Source organism: Liolophura sinensis, chromosome 6, assembly GCF_032854445.1.
Source record: "Liolophura sinensis isolate JHLJ2023 chromosome 6, CUHK_Ljap_v2, whole genome shotgun sequence".
In the NCBI taxonomy this organism is placed as follows: Eukaryota; Metazoa; Mollusca; class Polyplacophora; order Chitonida; family Chitonidae; genus Liolophura; species Liolophura sinensis.
This window is the reverse complement of record NC_088300.1, coordinates 8383501-8403361: the sequence shown is the minus strand read 5'-3', so window position 1 is coordinate 8403361 and position 19861 is coordinate 8383501. Positions and strand designations below refer to the sequence as shown.

The 19861-nt window shown below is 42.4% G+C and overlaps 2 protein-coding genes across 2 annotated transcripts; one reads left to right on the top strand and one right to left on the bottom strand.

Moving 5' to 3' along the window:
• Positions 1-769: 769 nt before the first annotated feature.
• Positions 770-1621, bottom strand: LOC135466273 (dentin sialophosphoprotein-like). Its single transcript, XM_064743684.1, has 2 exons — positions 1484-1621; positions 770-1414 (listed from the first exon to the last, which is right to left on the bottom strand). Exons 1-2 carry the CDS (start codon positions 1619-1621, stop codon positions 770-772), a joined length of 783 nt encoding a protein of 260 aa, XP_064599754.1.
• A 4832-nt stretch (positions 1622-6453) lies between these two features.
• LOC135466217 (N-acetylneuraminate 9-O-acetyltransferase-like) lies at positions 6454-11867 on the top strand. Its single transcript, XM_064743620.1, has 6 exons — positions 6454-6561; positions 7005-7056; positions 7446-7517; positions 7792-7882; positions 10328-10433; positions 11720-11867. Exons 1-6 carry the CDS (start codon positions 6553-6555, stop codon positions 11795-11797), a joined length of 408 nt encoding a protein of 135 aa, XP_064599690.1. The 5' UTR covers positions 6454-6552; the 3' UTR covers positions 11798-11867.
• The last annotated feature ends 7994 nt before the right edge of the window (positions 11868-19861 follow it).

The following is a 19861-nucleotide window of genomic DNA, read 5'->3' as shown; positions in this document are numbered from 1 at the left end:
GAGCTTCCAGAACCCCGGACCTTTCTCTACCCAATCCCCTGAATCAAATTTGTCTGTGACCATAGTATGATCAGACATGGCAGTGGGTTCATGACCTGCATGAACCAGATGCCCAAGGAGATCCTTGCTACAATACACTCTATCCAGACGCGAAGAGTGCGCACCAGTTGGCGAGGTCCAAGTGTATTCATGGGCATCAGGATGAAGGAACCTAAAAGTATCCGACAGAGAATATGTTTTAATCAAAGTTGCCAAGGGAGCAGTAGACGACTCAGAAGCTACCGCGGCCGTGCTTCGCCTATCTATTAGAGGATTTAAGACGCAATTGAAATCTCCGGCCAGGAAGACGTTGGTGTTTGAATCACCCAAAACTCTTTCTAGACCTTGGAAAAACCGACGACGGTCAGGAACATATGTTGGTGCATGTACGGCGACAAACGTAAAATCAAAGCCTGAATACTCCGCCTCAACCTTGACCCAACGACCACCGGGATCAGTGACAGATGACACTATGGTCCCCGAGGCGAGGAAAGAAGCAAGAAACACAATAGCCGTGCCCGCTCTATGATTCGAGCCGGAAGAGGAAAAAACTTTCCCTTTCACAGCTGTTTCAAACCGGGTTACGTCATTGACGTCAGTAAAATGCGTCTCTTGTAGAAAAGCAACATCTGCTTTTAATGACCTGAAGGTATGGCCAAGGGAAAATTGCTTCCAGTCCGAAAGCAAACCCTGACAATTTAGTGAGACAACATTTAGAGCCATTATGGATCTATTTAAGTTTTGTTTTTCTCGACTTCTTGTACAGGGCAGCCTTGCGTGCAGCAAAGTCCTTCTGGGACAGGTAAATGACTTTCCTCTGTTTCCTGACTTTCTCAATTTTTGAGTCGCGGCGCATGGTCCGATAATGGACTCCTAAAGTGGAAACAGGGACTAAAACCTCGCCTTGATCGTTTGCGTATGCCGGCATTGACTCGTCTACGTCTTCTCCCGGAACGGAATCCTCTATTTCCGACGTCGTGTCGTCCATGGGGATAACCGATCCAGAGGCTTCAATGCCGCTAACTTGGTCTTTTGAGGTGTCTACAAACATGGCCTCTGAAGCGGTGCTCCATAAGTATTCATTTATATCTTGTTTTGCAACTGGCTGGGAAAAGGTAAATGACTGACTCCACAAGTCTTGTGAAGAGTCTTGCTCGGGAGACTGACCGGTCGAGCTGTACGGAACCAACGGTTCAGTGAAACTCAACGATACTTCCTCCTGTTGGACCTGGCTAGAAACTGATGAAATACCATCATCTGCATTTTTGTCCACATCATTTTCCTCCTCTTTACCTCCTTCATTGCTACCTCCCTCCAGCCCATCCTTACCATTATCCATAGCATCTTTATCCTTCCCGTCCTCTGCCTCATTCACCTCATTTTTATCATCATTACCCACTACATCATTGCTACTCTCCTGTCCACCATCCGTATCCCCATTCACCATTTCACAATCATCCTCAGCCTCATTACTATCATCCGTGTCATCATCACTGTCATCCTTTCCGTCATTATCTCCCTGCTCATTGTCATGATCATCATTATTCATATCCTCGTCGTCCTTATTACCATTATCATCCATCGCAACTGCGATGTCATCTTCATCTCCACTACTTGTCCCTACTCTCAGTGTCCAGATCTTGAGGACAATTCTTTTGAAAATGACCTTCTTGCTTGCAAATCAAACATTTGTTTCTCAGTGGGCAGTCATTTTTTAGGTGGTCTGTCGCCTGGCACAGGTGACAAGCTCGCACCTGCCCTCTGTACCAGACTGGTAACCGAAAAGATGCTCCCACCCATATGGCTTCAGGAATGGTGGACGAAATGTTGCTCATCCATACTCTCCTAACCCCATTTTGCAAGGTTCTGTCGAATAGGTAGCATTCTCGTTCAACAGAGTGCACCGTTCCAAACTGTTTGAGAACAGCCCCTATCCGTTCATCCGGAATCTCATAAGGGCTCTTCACCTTCACCAAAGTTCTGGATTGCTCAACTTCATAAACCGGAAAGTTTACTCCATTAAGTACCAGATCTTCATTAAGTAATTTTTGCTTGACCTCCTCATTGGCAACAGTGACATTCCACAGATCCCCAGTAACGTGGACCAAACCCCTCAACACTTTGGGTCCGCTGCCGATGCGTTCCTGCAACCCATGATAAACGTCAATGGCTTTTACATTGCCTTTAATTCGCAATTTAAGGCTAAGAGGCCTTTTAATGCGGAAAGCCATTCTGTTGGTTCAAAAAAAAAAAAAAAAAAAAAAAAAAACCCTCGCCCAAAGGCGCTACCCGGCTGACACGTCCAACTGTGTTGGCAGCCAGTCAGGTACTGCACTGTGTGCTCAACCCCTTCACTGATCAATGAACAGTGGCCAATAAACTTCGTGCAAGAGTGCACGAATTTGCTGCCTGTTATTCACAAAAGCCTTTGTGTGCCCTGCTAGCCCGGGATGAATGGCGCTCGACCGGCCAAGCTGACCTTGTTCACTGTCCTATGCTGTAACCTGTATAGGCCTCCAACACAGGCCACGACAACTGGTGCCGGAGCCAAGGGGCGCGGGCTGGCCCACCGGCCACGCTGGCCAAACAGCAAAACGTCAAAAAACTAGTCAAAAATATAGAATTTCTGACTACAAAGTATATCAATGGATAGCTCGTGACAAGAGAAATCTGTGAGTATCAGAAACACACAAGAAATCACTGGAAATTCAGAGAAATGAAACCTGACAGATGGAGCGATCTGACAACACGTCTGACCTCCAAAGCTCTATCTATCTATCTATATATATATATATATATATATATATATATATATATATATATATATATATATATATATATATATATATATATATATATATATATATAGATCTATATATAGACCTGTAAATATATATATATACAGCTTAATACATATATACTGCATGTAGAGAGAGAGAGAGAGAGAGAGAGAGAGAGAGAGAGACAGACAGAGAGAGACAGAGAGAGACAGAGATACAGATATATTTGTTTTTCTTCGTTTTCTTTTGCTTTGCGCTCTATCGTTTCAGGTCCATATTTACAGGAATACCGGATACTAAGAAGCAATCAAGATGTGTACAGATTTTCAGCTGACCTCCAAATCCCATGCGCCGAGAGTCTGCTTCAGGAGATAACGTTAGTCGGGGAAGGTCACGACACTGACCTCCTCCATTCCAGCGGCTGTAAGCTGTCAAATATTACACAGGAGTAAGTCTTCATATACATGTATTTACTTATCCTTTCTAACGTCAACAAGTACCATATAACCGCGCGTAGGCAATGTTGAGACGACATATGTTTTAATCCGGTGAGGTGACCCTAGTGTGAAGCAGAACCTGGAGCCATTGTTACGTCAAGAATGGATTGTAGCGTAACGTCCACCCGTTACAATGTATTACGGTAGCTTCTACTGTAACGTCGTACTGTGTTTAATGTGATGTCATGACGGTGAGCTGGGAAGGAAGAATTTGGCGTCAATAAAACGGCGTTAACGCTCTCCTGCCGGCCGGTTGACAGGTCCCCACTGTAGTGAAAAAGCCCACGGTCACTTCAGACTACATTACGTTGACTAGTGGGGTCCGAAGGCCCTCTGTCACAAAACTTCGTAAATCAATTTTTCGTAGCCTTCTGTCGTAAATGACTCTCAAGTCTCTCATATAGTGCCATAAGTTGCTTTATGGCACTGTAACCTAGACGACGTTTTTTACCAAAAAATGTTACGAGAAATATGACTTTTTTATGACAGTTTTGTAAAAGTGGCCCCTGATCCGCACATATGTCATCTCTCATTGGACTCGCTGTGGCCTTACGTCTAAGGGTTTATCAGGTATACAGAGGTACTTCCCCTCCTGTTCTGTCTGTTCTACTCTGTGGGTTTGTCAGATGTCTGGTAAGGTGCCGTACTTCCCCTCCTCTTTTGTCCGGTCTACTCTGGAGGTTTGTCAGATATCTGGTAAGGTCCCCCCACCCCCGCCCCTTTCTTTCTGGTTTACCCTGTTGGTTTGTCAGATGTCTGGTAAGGTGCCATACTTTCCTTCCTTTTCCCTCTGATCTACTCTGGGGGTTTGTCAGATGTTTGGTCAGGTCCCGTACTTCCCTTCTTGTTCTGTCTGGTCTACTCACGGGGTTTGCTAGACGTATTGTAAGGTACCGTACTTCCCATAGATCTGTCCGGTCTACTCTGGGGGTTTGTTAGATGTCTGGTAAGGTACCGTACTTCCCCTCCTCTTCTGTCTAATCTACTCTTGGGGGTTGTCAGATGTCTGATAAGGAGCCATACTTCTCCTCCTATTCCGTCTGGTCTACGCTGGGAGTTTGTCAGATGTCTGGTAAAGTACCGTACTTCCCACTGATCTGTCTTGTCTACTCTGTGGGTTTGTCAGGTGTCTGGTAAGGCGTCGTACTTCCCCTCCTCTTCTTCCTGGTCTACTCTGGGGGGGGGGGGGGGTTGTCAGTTGTCTGGTAAGGTACCGTACTTCCCATTGAGCTGTCTGGTCTACTCTAGGGGTTTGTCAGGTGTGTGACAAGGTACAGTACTTCTTCTCTTCTGTCTGGACTACCCTGGGGGTTTATTAGATATCTGGTAAGGCACCGTACTTTCCTTCCTGCTCTGCCTGTCCTACGCTGGGGGCTTGTCGGGTGTCAGATGAAATATTTAAATATACAAATACTAATAAAAAGGATGAAAATAAAATAAAAAAATTTTTTAAAACACACTTTTGATTAGACTTTTCTTGTAAAGAGCATATGAGCCATCACAATGGTTCTTACCAAATCGTCAGCGTACAATGTGTGGGATCGATCAAGAGTTAAACATTGTCTTGTCTAAGACACAAATTAACGTTCAGATATGTATAGTGTTCCGCAAGACTAATGGAAGTCAGTGTGATTCATGAATATTTAGCAGGCCGGCCTGGAAATGTGTGCAGCCTGGATTCCACATTGTCTTTGTGGGGGATTCCAGGGTGAGACAACTCTACTGCTACTTCCGGGGAATGTGGTCACATACAGCCACAACGTGCTTTAAATTTCAAAATGACAAAAAATCCCGGCTTGATCGGATGCATCCCATGACAGTGGTGAGTTCCAAATTTAATAAAATCTTGTAAGCACAATTACCAAAACATACCAATTTTCAATGGAGGAGAAAACACGAAAAATTAATAGACGATAAGAATTTGTTCGTTTTATGTCGTAAATATTTTTCACCCTGATCTGTTTACACTACCATTAGACTGACTGTGTTACGTGTTTAGAAATGGTGTTGTATGAAATGATTTCACAAAAATGAAGTTCAGGGCAATACAATTATATGGTAAGTGCCTCATATTCTTTATGCGCTCAGACGTGCTGTCTATGTGGGAAGTGCCTTGTACTCTCGATACGCGCAGAAGGGCTGTCTTCGTGGTAAGTGCCTTGTGTTCTCGATACACGCAGAAGGGGCTGTCTACGTGGGAAGTGCCTTGTGTTCTCGATACACGCAGAAGGGGCTGTCTACGTGGGAAGTGCTTTTTGTTCTCGATACACGCAAAAGGGGCTGTCTACGTGGTAAGTATCTCATGTTCTAAATGCGCGCAGAAGGGGCTGTCTACATGGTAAGTGCCTCGTGTTCTCGATGGGCGTAGAGTGTGCTGTCCATCCAATGAGTGCTTCGTGATGTGTGCAAATGGTTCTGTCCTACGACTGCTTTGTCTTCCCGATACGCGCAGATAGGTAACACCGAAGCATTGTTTATAACCTTTATTGCACCTATTCCCAATAATTTTGAGGAGACTGGATGGTTATCGCTTCCTTCGTATCTGGTATTAAATTTCAAGATAGGCATACACTAGCATTAAAAAGGAATTGAAAACGTTGAAGTTGAATTTTCACGCCTCCTTCAACGTAGCTTTCTGTCTGAAGATCTATTAGAAAATAGTTCTTTTCATTCGGGAGAACAATTCAACGTCTGGGGAAAATTCTCCTTTTCGGAATATTGTATTGCATATTCGAATCTGAGAGTGTCGACAATGAATGCAATTAATGTGATTAATCTGATGTAAGATATTACATAAACCTATTCAATTCTTGTGTGGTGTGAAATTGTTTGATATATGTCAGGAGAAGTTTGCCGACCAGAGCTGCATGGTCGGCAAAATAAGTGTATCATTACAAGCTGGAATGATAATATCGAATGTGGAATACGGGCAGACTGAACGATGACCAGAGAAACACAATTGATGGATTATTGTATATTTATGTCAGTCTGGCGTGTATTTACATACGACAAATAATTTGATAATTATGCATCTGATTTCTGATATTGTTACTATCCTGTGGTTAGTACATGTAGGCAAGGTACCTTTAGACGATAATACATTATCTATAGCCTTACATTATTCTCTATGTAAGGAATTCCAGTGGAGACCTCATATAAACAGTGGACTGACGTTTGACTTGAAAAGTTGGCTATCCCTGTCTCCGGACGAAAGACCTGACGTCATCATTGCGGGAATGGGCGTGGTAAGAATACACAAAAATCCACATAAGCAATAAAAGGATCCATGATTGTGTGGGGTACCTTATTTAGTTACGTATTGTGCTTAAATGGAAGCAGTAAAAATAAATAGTAAATTAAACTCAAGAATGCAGAATTGGACTTTGACACCGAAATACTGACTAATGAGGTTTAGAAAACCCAGAGTTAATCAGTCTAATTTACACGCCTAATAACCTTAGGGCCATCGATGACTTATCAGGATCATCAGGAACTTAAACAATGAGGCAGCATGGTCGACCGCAGCATTAAGTCGGTAGATTTGGTAATTACTTAGGGAAGGGTGGTGGTTTGCTCCGGGCTATATGGTTTCCTCCATCCATAAATCTGATGGGCGTCGTGTAAAAGTTATTGTAGACAACCTTCAACACAAACAAATCAATAAAAAAATATAATCTTTTTGTTTTAGTGGCGCATGTATGAGAGTAATGCGTCAGTGGAAGGCGAAGAATCCTACCGTGGTTAGTTTTACTGTAATATTCTACACATATGGAATAAACGCCAGGGAAGTATTGTAACCTTCAACATTATCCGTCACTACGCGATTTGTAAGCTTTAAGCCAGCTGTATCGGTATATGGTGCAACAGATCCGCAAAATCAATATATTTTCAATTGTAAGAAGCCTCTGCTCAAAGTGAATAACGTCCGAACTGATTTCCCGGTATCTTGAAAATTCTTAATCATTTTTGTTCAACAAATTAATGTGTTTTTACCATACTTTCGTAGAATTTACTTGAATATGGTTTTCCAACATACCATGCTGAGCTTGGTTGAAAAGAAAACTAGCGACCTATGTATTTACTGAAGTTAGGAAGTTCTGAAAAGCTGGGCCTCCTTTTCGTATTTCAGGAAATCTATCAGCTTTGGTGCCGTATTTCAAAGAATTAAAGAAACACAGTCATGTAGTCTGGATGCCTCAAGGTAAGACTCTGCCTTAGTTCTTGGCTTCCAGTAGCCTACAGGTGTCTAGACTGGACCGATGTAATCGTGTGATAAACGGATGCGTTTTACAAATATTTTGATTCTTAGTGTGGGATGAAACTTTAGCAAAAAGCATTCCATTTAACTTTAGAGAAGTGAAATTACAAGTAGAAGTTAAATGCACAGTTGAAAAAGAAACTGGGCTGTGTCCAGGGCAACTATATTTTTTACAATAAAGAAATACTTGTAAAACATCTGCTTGGTTTGTCACCAGATCCTGTTAACGAAAGGATTTTGGATGAAAAAAGACGCATGTTGTCCAACAGGCTTGTTGATAGATACAACACGATAGCACGAGATGTCTTGTGAGTATACAATATCAGTACTTTCCTGTCGTCTATGTAACTTACACGCTTACATGACGTCAAAATAAACTTCATCCACTTTTTACTCACTTTAGTATTATGTATCGTACCTAACAGAGGCGATAGTGTCATATAATTGTCAGACATTTTGAACTGCACCAAACAAAGGGTGTAAACAGACCGCGTACCCTGTTTTGCAAAGAATTAAAACAAAAATATGAAGCTCGCACAGCCTTGTTTGGAGTGGTTCATTGGAAAGTCTCAAACAAATTAGGTTGTTACCGTTATTCGAATTCAACACAAAGAGGGCGGACCATTTTCCCTCATTTATATTCAACCGGAAAGACCCAAAGCATATGCGCAACGTTCGAAAAGAATACCGACTTTCGATTTGTCGACGTACACACAGATACATACAAGTTTACCGAGCGCTGTGTGTATGCTCCATTTCCACTGAATTGACAGCGCCTCATTTAAATATTCTGGCATAATTTTTCATTTTTCAGTGTTGCTATGTAAACAAATATATGTATAGATGTATGTCAGTTTTCAATTTTTTTTTTGTTGTTGTTATTTTTAAACATTCACTTAACGTACAATCCTGGGTGTGGGATTAACGGAAAGCTTGTGACTTTTACTTATTGAGAAAAATACCCGATAGTCATGTCATTCTGTATAACGCCAAAATACTTAGCATGCGGGCGACCATGTCACTTTAACGCTCTGCTTTTGAGTTGACTGGACAAGACCCGGTTGGCGACAAAAACAAAGCAGGAAATTGCTAGAAGGCATTTAAAAAGTGGTTTTAACTTCGCCTACCTGTTTTTACCTGATTGTAGGTTGATTAAAGTTCTACATTTCTCAATACGGCATTTAAACTGGTCGTGTCTATTACCTGTGCTGCTGTTAATCAAATGTATGAGGACACTGAATCATTAGTGTTTTACACTCAAGTTACAAATGCCTATAATATTATGGAAAAGGATATCCCCCAAAACTCCACGCGTACAACCCCTGTGTACTGCATGTTACTGACTCCAATATCCGTGCGCTGTTACAACCATGCCTGCATCGACTAACGGCCATGTTATTCGCAGTATGCTTGCATGGAATGTATTTTATAAACCATTTCCCTAACGATGTAGTGTTAAATCACTGTCAACAGGGTGAGCCGGCGCCGCATATGTGCCTAACGAGTTAATCGCATTTGGGACTTACAAGGCTTTTCTCATATGGGACAATGCGCAATAAGGGGCGCCGTGGATTAGTAACACGAAATAAATAATCAACATTCTAAAACATATCGTAAAAATGTTTCTACCTTCACCCAGGGAGCAGTTATTATTTCAGCAGAGCATCCTGTAGCCATAATGGTGCATTGCCACATATGTGGCTAGCTCTATTAGTGGTAAAGTGACCAGCCCCGTTTGACACATATGTGGCTTACCCTGTCGAAAGAATTGGTTTAACAAACACATTTCACTCCCACATACCACTAGCCACATTGTCGCTAGCCGACAGAGGCATAATGGTAACAGAGTACTGTCATAGCAGTTGGTAACTTGCAATATATGGGTTGTACACATGGAGTTTTCCCGGATATCTCCTTCCATAACTTATCAGGTTATGTTGCAAAGCAAAAGATGTGATCTACAGACCCAGGATCAATCTCGAGTCAGATCAAACTGATCATCTCCACTGTTATATAAGCTGACAATAAACTGCAACTGTATTAGTTCAGCCTAGCACGGTTGAGTCGTGTGATATCTGGTCTCGTAATGTTGGTTTCCAGCTCACTGTCAATTCTGAGCCTGGTCATATCGACTTCAGTAATGTCGGTTTCCAGCTCAGTGTCAATTCTGAGTTGGATCATATCACTTTCAGTAATGTCGGTTTCCAGCTCACTGTCAATTCTGAGTTGGATCATATCACCTTCAGTAATGTCGGGTTCCAGCTCAGTGTCAATTCTGGGGGCCTCCGTGGCTCAGTCGGTTAGCGCGCTAGCGCAGCGTAATGACCCAGGAGCCTCTCACCAATGCGGTCGCTGTGAGTTCAAGTCCAGCTCATGCTGACTTCCTCTCTGGCCGTAAGTGGGAAGGTTTGCCAGCAACCTGCGGATGGTCGTGGGTTTCCCCCGGGCTCTGCCCGGTTTCCACCCACCATAATGCTGGCCGCCGTCGTATAAGTGAAATATTCTTGAGTACGGCGTAAAACACCAATCAAAAAAAAAAAAAAAAACTGTCAATTCTGAGTTGGATCATATCACCTTCAGTAATGTCGGTTTCCAGCTCACTCTCAATTCTGAGTCGGGTCATATGGACTTCAGTATGTCGGTTTCCAGCTCACTCTCAATTCTGAGTCGGGTCATATCGACTTCAGTAATGTCGGTTTCCTGTTGAATGTGTAAGTAACACAAGTATTTTCATTATCTTTACGTGTTCACAGAGAAACAGAGAAGATTCCAATATGGTGGTCATCGTTCCTAACTGCTCGACATTTCCGTTCGTTTTATAGGGACTGTCTTCATATATATCCCATCGTTGATAAATATGTAAGTTTAGTTAAGCTGTTCTTGTAAATCCATTTTGTTTAATGATTATTTCAGCTTACTGTCAGAATTGTTATACAGTAGATTCTCATGAAGCCTTCCCTCTTAAACTCAGTTTTGGACGGTCTTGCAGCAACCAACTGTGCTGTCAGGGCCGGTACCAAGAAGGACGTTCCTAGCTAATAATCGCAAGGCCAATTCCATAAACAATGTTCATCACAAGCCACTAAAGAACTAAGAATGTATAAAGTACTAAATCATAACGGATTGAAGCAATGTAAAGCAGTCATTAGTTTTCATTGATAATGGAAAGACATTAAGAATGTCGTAAGCGAATAAATTAAAACTGTATCGTGTATCAGGTTAGTTTATAAGTTCTCGATAATCAGAGTTTGTATCGCTGTTGCGCCTTGATTGTAACTATTCACATAGTTACAATTACTGACATCGTAACATATGGTCTGTCGGTTCTCTTAGCGATTTCAGCACATCTACATCATACTTTGCGACATTTGACCTCCATGTTTCATGGGCGGTTTTACCTCACTGACATCGTAACATATGGTCTGTCGGTTCTCTTAGCGATTTCACCACACCTACATCATACATTGCGACATATGACCGCCATGTTTCCGGAGCTGTTTTACCACAGCTACACAGTTAGTCACGTACACGTACGGTCGTTTTAGTTCCATTACCAGGTTCAACATATATACACAATCAACCACATAAGATTGGCAACCAGGTTGTTCGATGTGCAGACAGCTTCAGAACACCTTGAAAGTTAGCCACGTCTGGTTTCCTTTTCAACGAGGAGTTTCACAAACATATAAACACAGTCAAACTACGTCTTGGTGGCCTAGATAGTTACTCGGTTGGCTCGTTGCAGCCCGGGGCGTCTGACTTATGAGGTCGCGTGTTCGAATCCCCACCTCATGGTTTTTGCAGCTTTGTCTTTGTCAATAAGCTTGGCAGTACCTGACGTTCATTACTCCGAATACATCGCGTTTGCCTGTACTAATAAACCAGACAAATGTCATATATGTAGGAATTCTTCACAATGGCTTTAACATCAATCAATCAGTAAGTCGCGTGAAAACAACAAGATTTTAGCAGATTTTTTCAACTGAATGGAATTTCATTCAGCCGTTTTTGTCAAAGTTTAAAGTTGGAAAACGAATAATATGTTGCGTGGTCCATAAGCGACATACACTCTTGATGTCACTGTTTTGTTCATACTCATGCAGGCTGTTATTTTACATTATTTTATATTACCTTATTTATTTCAGAAAAGTCAAATACTGGTGAACTGGCTTTGCCAAAACCAGAGAAACGCATCGCATCATAAAAATTGTTGCGAGATGTAAACTGTCTGAATCATTGTGGGCTGTCAGCTGTGTTACTAGTTACTCCTCTGAGTAGATACAGGATGCAAATACTCGGGACGGGGTCGCCAAGTCTCTGTATCTCTCCTCTGAACAAATACAGGACGTAATGACATGGATGTGTTACCTAGTCTATGGCTCCTGGACCCTGTTATCAGGATGGATTACCAAGTCTTCGTGTCTCACCTTTATACATATACAGAATAACAAGGATTGCCATGCCCCTGTGTGTCTGATTTGAGCATATACATAATGCAGTGATCAGACATTCAGTCTATAAGATTGGACTGAGCACAATATTTAGCCTTGTCAAACATTCAGTCTATAAGATTGGACTGAGCACAATATTTAGCCTTGTCAAACATTCAGTCTGTAAGATTGGATTGAGCACAATATTTAGCCTTGTCAAACATTCAGTCTATAAGATTGGACTGAGCACAATATTTAGCCTTGTCGAACATTCAGTATGTAAGATTGGACTGAGCACAATATTTAGCCTTGTCACACTGTCACTTACATGCTGAACTAAATGAACACAATCTTTATCGTTGTCCATAAGGTTAGACTGCATGAGTACAATCACCAAAAAAAATAAACTACAAAAAAATGCAATAGCCATATTTCCTCTCGCCATTTTAGGGGCCTCCGTGGCTCAGTAGGTTAGCACGCTAGCGCAGCGTAATGACCCAGGAGTCTCACCAATGCGGTCGCTGTGAAGTCCAGCTCATGCTGGCTTCCTTTCCGGCCGTACGTGGGAAGGTCTCTCAGCAACCTGCGGATGGTCATGGGTTTCCCCCGGGCTCTGCCCGGTTTCCACCCACCACAATGCTGGCCGCCGTCGTAGAAGTGAAATATTCTTGAGTACGGCGTAAAACACCAATCAAATAAATAAACAAATAAATCTCGCCATTTTATGACCGAGTGAGTGAGTGCTTAGGGTCTAACGTCGTACTCAACAATTTTCGAGTCACATGACGACGAAGGAGTCCTTAGAGTGTATGTAATGTGCCTCCTTGTTGCAGAGCGGATTTCCACCGCTCTTTTATCTAGTGCTGCTTCACTGAGACGCCTTACCGGAGGCAAGTATGCCGGCCCGCTCGAGCTATTATACTGATACAAGTCAACCAGTCGCTGCCTTAATGCTGAACGCCATGCGAGGAATCCTCTTTTGAAGTCTTAGGTGTGACTCGACCCAGGATTGACCCTGGATCTACCGCTCCCGAAGCGAACTTTATGGCTGAGAGCTATGAGAGGAATTAATACAGTTGAACTCGAAAGATTTGGCTACTATAGGGCCACAGTCGACTAAAACCTGAAACTTTACTGAACTGAAAACTGATATATAGCAAATCTCTGTCCAAATCATACATGCATGTATTTATATTTATTTATTAATTTGATTGATGTTTCATGCCGTGCTCAATAATATTTCACTTATAGGACGGCGGCCAGCATTATGCTGGAACGAAACCGGGCAGGGCCAGGAGAAACCCACGACCATCTGCAGGTAGCTGGAAGACCTTGTCACGTACGAGCGCAGAGGAAGCCATGAGCTGGACTCACAGCGACTGCTATTTGTTGTGAAGCGGACAGAGGGAAAAAATAGTAAATAACGGTCAAATTTAGATAAACAGGTTAAAGCTATATCTTACCTAGAACAAGCCACGATAGCATAGGTGGTAGAGCGTCCACTTCAGGGGCGGTAGATCCAGGGGCAAACGTGGGTCGGGTCACACTTAAGACCTTCAAAAAGAGGAAGTTCTAACGTCCTCGCTTTGAGTTCAGCATTAAGGGGATAGTGCAATGACTGGTTGACACGTATCAGTATAATTGCTCGAGCGGTGGTGCTTACATGTCTTCGGTAGGTCGTCTCAGTGAAGTAGCGGTGGAAATCCGTCCTGTAGCAAGGAGGCACATTATTTGCACTCTAAGGACTCCTTCGTCGTCAAATACCTCAAAAATTGTAAAGTACGACGTTAAACCCCAAGGACTCACTCACTCAATCCTATTGCTAGTGACCGGCCGCGATGGCTCAGTTGATAGAGCGTCCACTTATCACAGGAAGGTGTATCTTCCTCGCTTGGCGTTCAGCAATAAGGGGGAGTGCAACAACTGGAGAAAACCACCTGAAAGATGGAAACCCGTCCTGCAACAAGGAGGCACATTGCATGCACTCCAAGGGCTGCTTCGTCGTCATATAACTGAAAAATTGTTAAATACGACGTTAAATCCCAAGCACTCACTCATTCACCCTATATTGCTAGTGGGGCCTCTGTGGCTCAGTTGGTTAGCACGCTAGCGCAGCATAATGACCCAGGAGTCTCTCACCAATGCGGTCGGTGTGAGTTCAAGTCCAGCTCATGCTGGCTTCCTCTCCGATCGTACGTGGGAAAGTCTGTCAGCAACCTGCAGATGGTCGTGGGTTTCCCCCGGGTTCTGCCCGGTTTCCACCCACCATAATGCTGGAAGCCGTCGTATAGGTGAAATATTCTTGAGTACGGCGTAAAACACCAATCAAATAAATAAATAAATAAATATATTGCTAGTGGGGTTGGAAATAACTCGCTACAGTGCATCTAAAAATGGAATGGTTTTAATACGTATAATGCCCAGGTTGTAGAGCCTAGATAGCCTGGGGTTGGCCCTCTGTGACGTTGAACCCGCTGAACCGTACCGGGCCGCTAGCTGGAAATTGGATAGGGCAGTAAATCTATTGTTTTGGTGGATTTAAAGTCATTATTACATTTTTCTGGAGCCCTCCCAGTAATGTACTATTTAAACAGGTTATATTTTTTATAGTTAGAACCAGTAGCAAAATCTGGACATCTTTTATATTACTGTTATATATACAAAAGTAGGCTTACCCTGTCGTGTTGCATGAATGTTATATGGTGATCTGGACAGACGGCTCAATTCAGTCCTCCCGAATGCTCTGTCACAATATAAAGTGCACAGTGACTTTGAATATGTAGGTCTCACAGCGGGTCAATCGTTCACATATCCAACGTAACGATATAGTACCTAGAATTCTGATTCTGGTACGTTATTGCCACGAGCGTACATATACGATTTTATTAAGTTCGCAGCCAGTTGGCCGACTTCTCTTGAAATAAACAAGAGATATATCCATAAAATGACCCAGACCTGAGAACATCAGTATACAACTACCTCACACTATAAGTAGTTAGTGCGACACCCTTTACACCCGTATATCGAGCTCACGAAGACATAATCCGCTTATTCAAGATTCAAAAAGATTCTTAATGACTTATTTACGTATTTATTTGATTGCTGTTAACACAATTCTAAAGCACACTTGCACGAAGACGGTTAGCTTTATGACTGGAGGTAACCGGAATATTTGGGGTAAACCACCGACCTTTGACAAGTTACTAACCAACTTCCCCATGTCTGACTTGCTGATCATGATTTAAAAAGCACGATGGGCTTGTATAGCTTTCTATAATAAAAGTGAAAGAATTTTTGTAGAAATTTACACAATCTATGGGTTTGTCAGTTACGCAAATATGTTAAAACATAGCCCCCAGTCTCTGTTGCAAACCTCACCACAAGAAAATGCTGTCTGGTGGTCAACACAGGTTGGTGTATCTGGTTGGTCTGGCAGACGGATTTTTTCACGGCATAAGGCTCTCAACACCGTCTGACACAAGGATTTGATTCGCTTCATAAGGCTCTCTTCTCGATGTGACAAAAGGATTTCATTCAGGGCATAATGCTCTGTAGTCGGTCAGATTTGAGCATTTACACTCTCGTTTACAAGGATTTGATTAAAGGTTTAGGCCCAATTTCTTATAAAGTCTGTCACAAGGATTTAACTCCTCTCTTACGGGCATTTAGACTCTCGTTCACACGGATTTGATCCCAGGCCTAAGAGCAATTCCTTATACTGTTTGTAACAAGGATTTAGCTCCTCTCTTACGGGCATTTAAACGCTTGTTCACAAGAGTTTGCTTTCAGGCCTAACATCAATTCCTTTTACATCTTGCCACAATGATTTGACATCTGTCTTAGGAGCATCTTAGACACTCTCTCACAAGAGCTTGACTCCTTATGCAGTTTGTCACACGGACTGGACGTCTGTCTTATATCATCTTAGACTCTCGTTCACAAGGGTTTGATTTAAGGCCTAACACCAATTCCTTATACAGTTTGTCACAAGGATTTAACTCCTCTCTTACGGACATTTAAACGCTCGTTCACAAGGACTCGACTCCCGTCTTTTGGGCATCAAAAGATGGTCGTTCAAAAGGATTGACTCCGCTCCCAATGTCATCTCTTTGGAAATCTGTCACAAAGATTTGACTCTTGGCCTATGGGCATCTCCTCAAACGGCCTGTCAGAAGAAGTTGGCTCCCGGTTGCCTTGCTGCATGAGGTCCTTTCTATGGCGAGCTTTCGGAATGCGGTTCCAGCTGCAGACGTTTAAGGTTCGTTGCTAAATCGACTGATAAATCGACTGAATTACTCATCCGTGCTGTTGAGCTACCATCACCTGTTGCTGCAAACAAGAATTGATGAAGACATTGGAAAAAGAATATTAACCACAGAGAAGGTATAGCTAATAAGTAATATGCAGACAAATTGTATCCACATTGTATGTTAATAGGCGCCTTCCCGCAAACAAAGTTTTTAAAAATCAGACGTAAGGGAGACAACTCTGTGAAAATCACCTGACATCTCAAAGACACCATGTACCTTGATTTACATTTACACAAAAGAGTTCTCAAAACTGTATCTTCTCACACATGATTCTGGTAACGTGCTCGTGCTCGTATGTGAGCCGCAGGGGATACATAGGTGTAAGACTTCAAGAATCTAATGTGACAGCATTTGTTCTGAGTTTTATTTCACTATGTTGATCTTGATTTCGCCAGCTTTTAAGGTCTTTGTTATCAACCCATCAACCTTCTTAACAAGATAAATGGTACTGGTCTCTAGCCTAAAGTTCATACAGTAAATGACCTGAAGTTTCACCCTGGGACTCGGAAAGTGTATTGCAAGATTCACTGCGTTTGGTTGTGGTTTTTACGGACTGATCGCCGCGGGGGAGCATCAGGGGTGGACAGGGGATTATACTGACAGTTCACGAATGTAATAAACACGCTCATGCTTCACTGAGCAGTTAGTCTATGCTCCTACCACCAACAGTAACTGGTTTCTTCAGTTTTAATCATAATAATTTTAGTACATGCATTTCGCAACAAGTTGACTGTTTCATTATCGTTATATTGTGATGACTGGGAATTTGGAAGCAAACCCTGTGGAGATTAGGCATGACTACCCAGTACCTTTACGCATGTGGAGTATCATGTCAAATATCCGTTTTTAACCTGTCTACAAAGCTCTAGCAGAATATAGCACAACTCATACTCGCAAACTTTGCCTACGACCAGACGAGTTGAAGATGTCAAAATGTGATCAAAGCGACACCTGCACACTTGCGCTTGCACCGCTGCAGCTAAACATTTATTCATTCTGGCGTAATTTGAAAGCCCACTTCCGCCCAAAGTGACGTTGTATACATGTATAGATAAAAGACGCTTTCAATCACAGGACTCAAAATTTCCACGTTTCGACCCATCAGTTACGTGATTTTTGCTGGCGAGAGGCAAAACAATAATGTTATCTGTCGCTGGCGACACCTAAATCTCGTTTGGGCAGAAGTGTATACAGGAAATCATACAACATTTTGTTCATAAAACCAGTGACGATATTGTGCGAACTCCTAATGTGATAGCAACTCAAACAAATCCTGTCTCCCGATATGACGGACTCGCACACAGTGCTACCAAATAGGGGTAAAAGTAAATTGTGGGAGTTTTCGGGCCCCTTACGTGGAGTATGTTTTCTGTGTTTAATGGAGGTAACCGATATTAAAAAAAAAACTAAAATAAAAAAAAACCGCCGAAAAAGGCACTCTTCTGCAACATGAGGACAGTTGCGATTATAAAGAAGCAAAAGGTGCGTGTTGACTGACATATTAAATCGGAATTTCATGGACACGGAAAACTGATGACAGATATTTTTCGCTTATATTTTCTTATTACATTTTTCGATTGCATTCATATGTATTTAGAGATGTACATGTTCTACTAGTTGGGAGACCTGCACACCTTACTGTCAGTTACTTGCCCGCATGTGGCGAGGATTAGCAGCCAGCCCTGCTAAGTGCCTTGCAGGGTAATGAAACGAGCAGGGGACTAATCATTGTCTTCTGTCATCTTGCCGCCAACTCAGATCGTGCGAAAGTAAACTTTAAGTCATCCACCGTACTTGACTGAAGACTACTTAATAGCCCAGCATTTCTCACCTGGTTGATCCGAATGTGGGTCCATCTTGTGATCCCATTCAAAAGTTTGGGGACTGGACTCTTCCGTTGGGAAGTTTGTTCCTTTCGAAGAGGCGACTTAAAAAATAAATTATAACATAAAATGAATACGTGGTGAAGTTTCTAAAGCACAATGCAGTCAACCACAAAACAATCATGTTCAGTTCATAACTAGGATTAGCGTCCCAACTCGCGTCAAATCTCTATATTGCCAAGGGAAGTAAATTCTGAAAATGAAAAATACATTATTCCTTGTGAAGTAATGTAACCTGAAGCAACGTATGTGAATGTATATCAGTAGCAACGTACGTAAATGTGTACCTGTAGCAACGTACTGAATGTACTTGTAACAATATATAATGACAGTATCTGTAATAATGTACAATATGTACCTGTAGCAACGTACTGAATGTAACTGTAACAATTGACCGCACCTGTAGCAATTGACCCCATGTACCCGTAAAAACATACTGAATGTACCTGTAACACCGCACTGAATGTACCTGCAGCAATGTACTGAATGTACAAGTTACAACGTACTGAACGTGCCTGCGGCAATGCACAGAATGTACCTGCGGCAAATTGCACACTGTACCTGTAGTAATGTACTGAATGTATCCATGGCAACGTATTTGATTTATTTATTTGATTGGTGTTTTACGCCGTACTCAAGAAGATTTCACTTATACGACGGCGGCCAGCATTATGGTGGAAGGAAACCGGGCAGAGCCCGGGAGAAACCCACGACCATCCGCAGGTTGCTGACAGAACTTCCCACGTACGGCCGCCCATGCCAACGTACTGAATGTACCTGCGGCAATGTACTGAAAGTACCTGTAGTAAATTGCACACTGTACCTGTAGTAATGCACTGAATGTACCTGTTACAAGGTACTGAATGTACTTGCGGCAATGTACCGATAGAGCAGCATTTCGTGCAGCCTAAGCTGTGGGCTTAACAATGTAAATTAACACTATATCTGTGATAAACGTACTTCACATGATACACTGTAAAAGTGTGCAACATAAGACACCCAAGGAGCTGTCAAATTCTTCAGAGCTGAAAACATGCATCTTATCATTGATCACGTGTCTGTTAAGTGCCACTATTTTCCTCGGACGGAAAGAACTAAACTTTTTTGGACAAAAATTGACGCTAAATGTTGATCACTTTGGACAAAAATTTACCTTAACATATTTATTACCTTCCAGCTAACTGGGTTTTTTTTTTTAGCATTTTACTGGAATATTTTATGCTGTTCATCTGATTCGAACTGGAGTGTACTATTACACAACATGGGGACAACGCCTGACTCTCGCAAACTCGCGTTCTCTCGCAAGAAGAAACGTGAACCTGCTGACGTCACTCCTGTACAGAGGAATTGTGTGATAATCTCCAACTGGGTCGTTACCCTCTTTGTCACAAGCATTACCAACATTCGCTTATTCTGTTCATACTTCTGGCCTACACCCCTTGAATAGCAGTTGCGAAGGCCTGGACGCGCGTGTCGCAGATCAAAATCAAATTATGGTCTGCAGAATCCTTTAACATACAGACGCTAGAAATAAATGATAAGGTGTGGTACCTTCGAGCTTAACCGAGTGAACCGAGAGCAGTGTGCTGTTCTCAAGTAGATAGATTCGAATGAAAATCTGGACCAATGTTGTTTTTTTTGTTTGTTTTTTTTTTTTCGGTCAT

Bases quoted from the DNA above. Each gene is read 5' to 3' on its own strand.
- LOC135466273 (XM_064743684.1), bottom strand. From the start codon at position 1,621: ATGGATGATAATGGTAATAAGGACGACGAGGATATGAATAATGATGAT. The intron at 1,415-1,483 runs GTGAATGGGGAT...GATAAAAATGAG, and splicing joins CTGAGGATGATTGTGAAATG to GTGAATGAGGCAGAGGACGG.
- LOC135466217 (XM_064743620.1), top strand. The intron at 7,518-7,791 runs GTAAGACTCTGC...GTTTGTCACCAG, and splicing joins TGTAGTCTGGATGCCTCAAG to ATCCTGTTAACGAAAGGATT. The intron at 10,434-11,719 runs GTAAGTTTAGTT...TATTTATTTCAG, and splicing joins ATCCCATCGTTGATAAATAT to AAAAGTCAAATACTGGTGAA.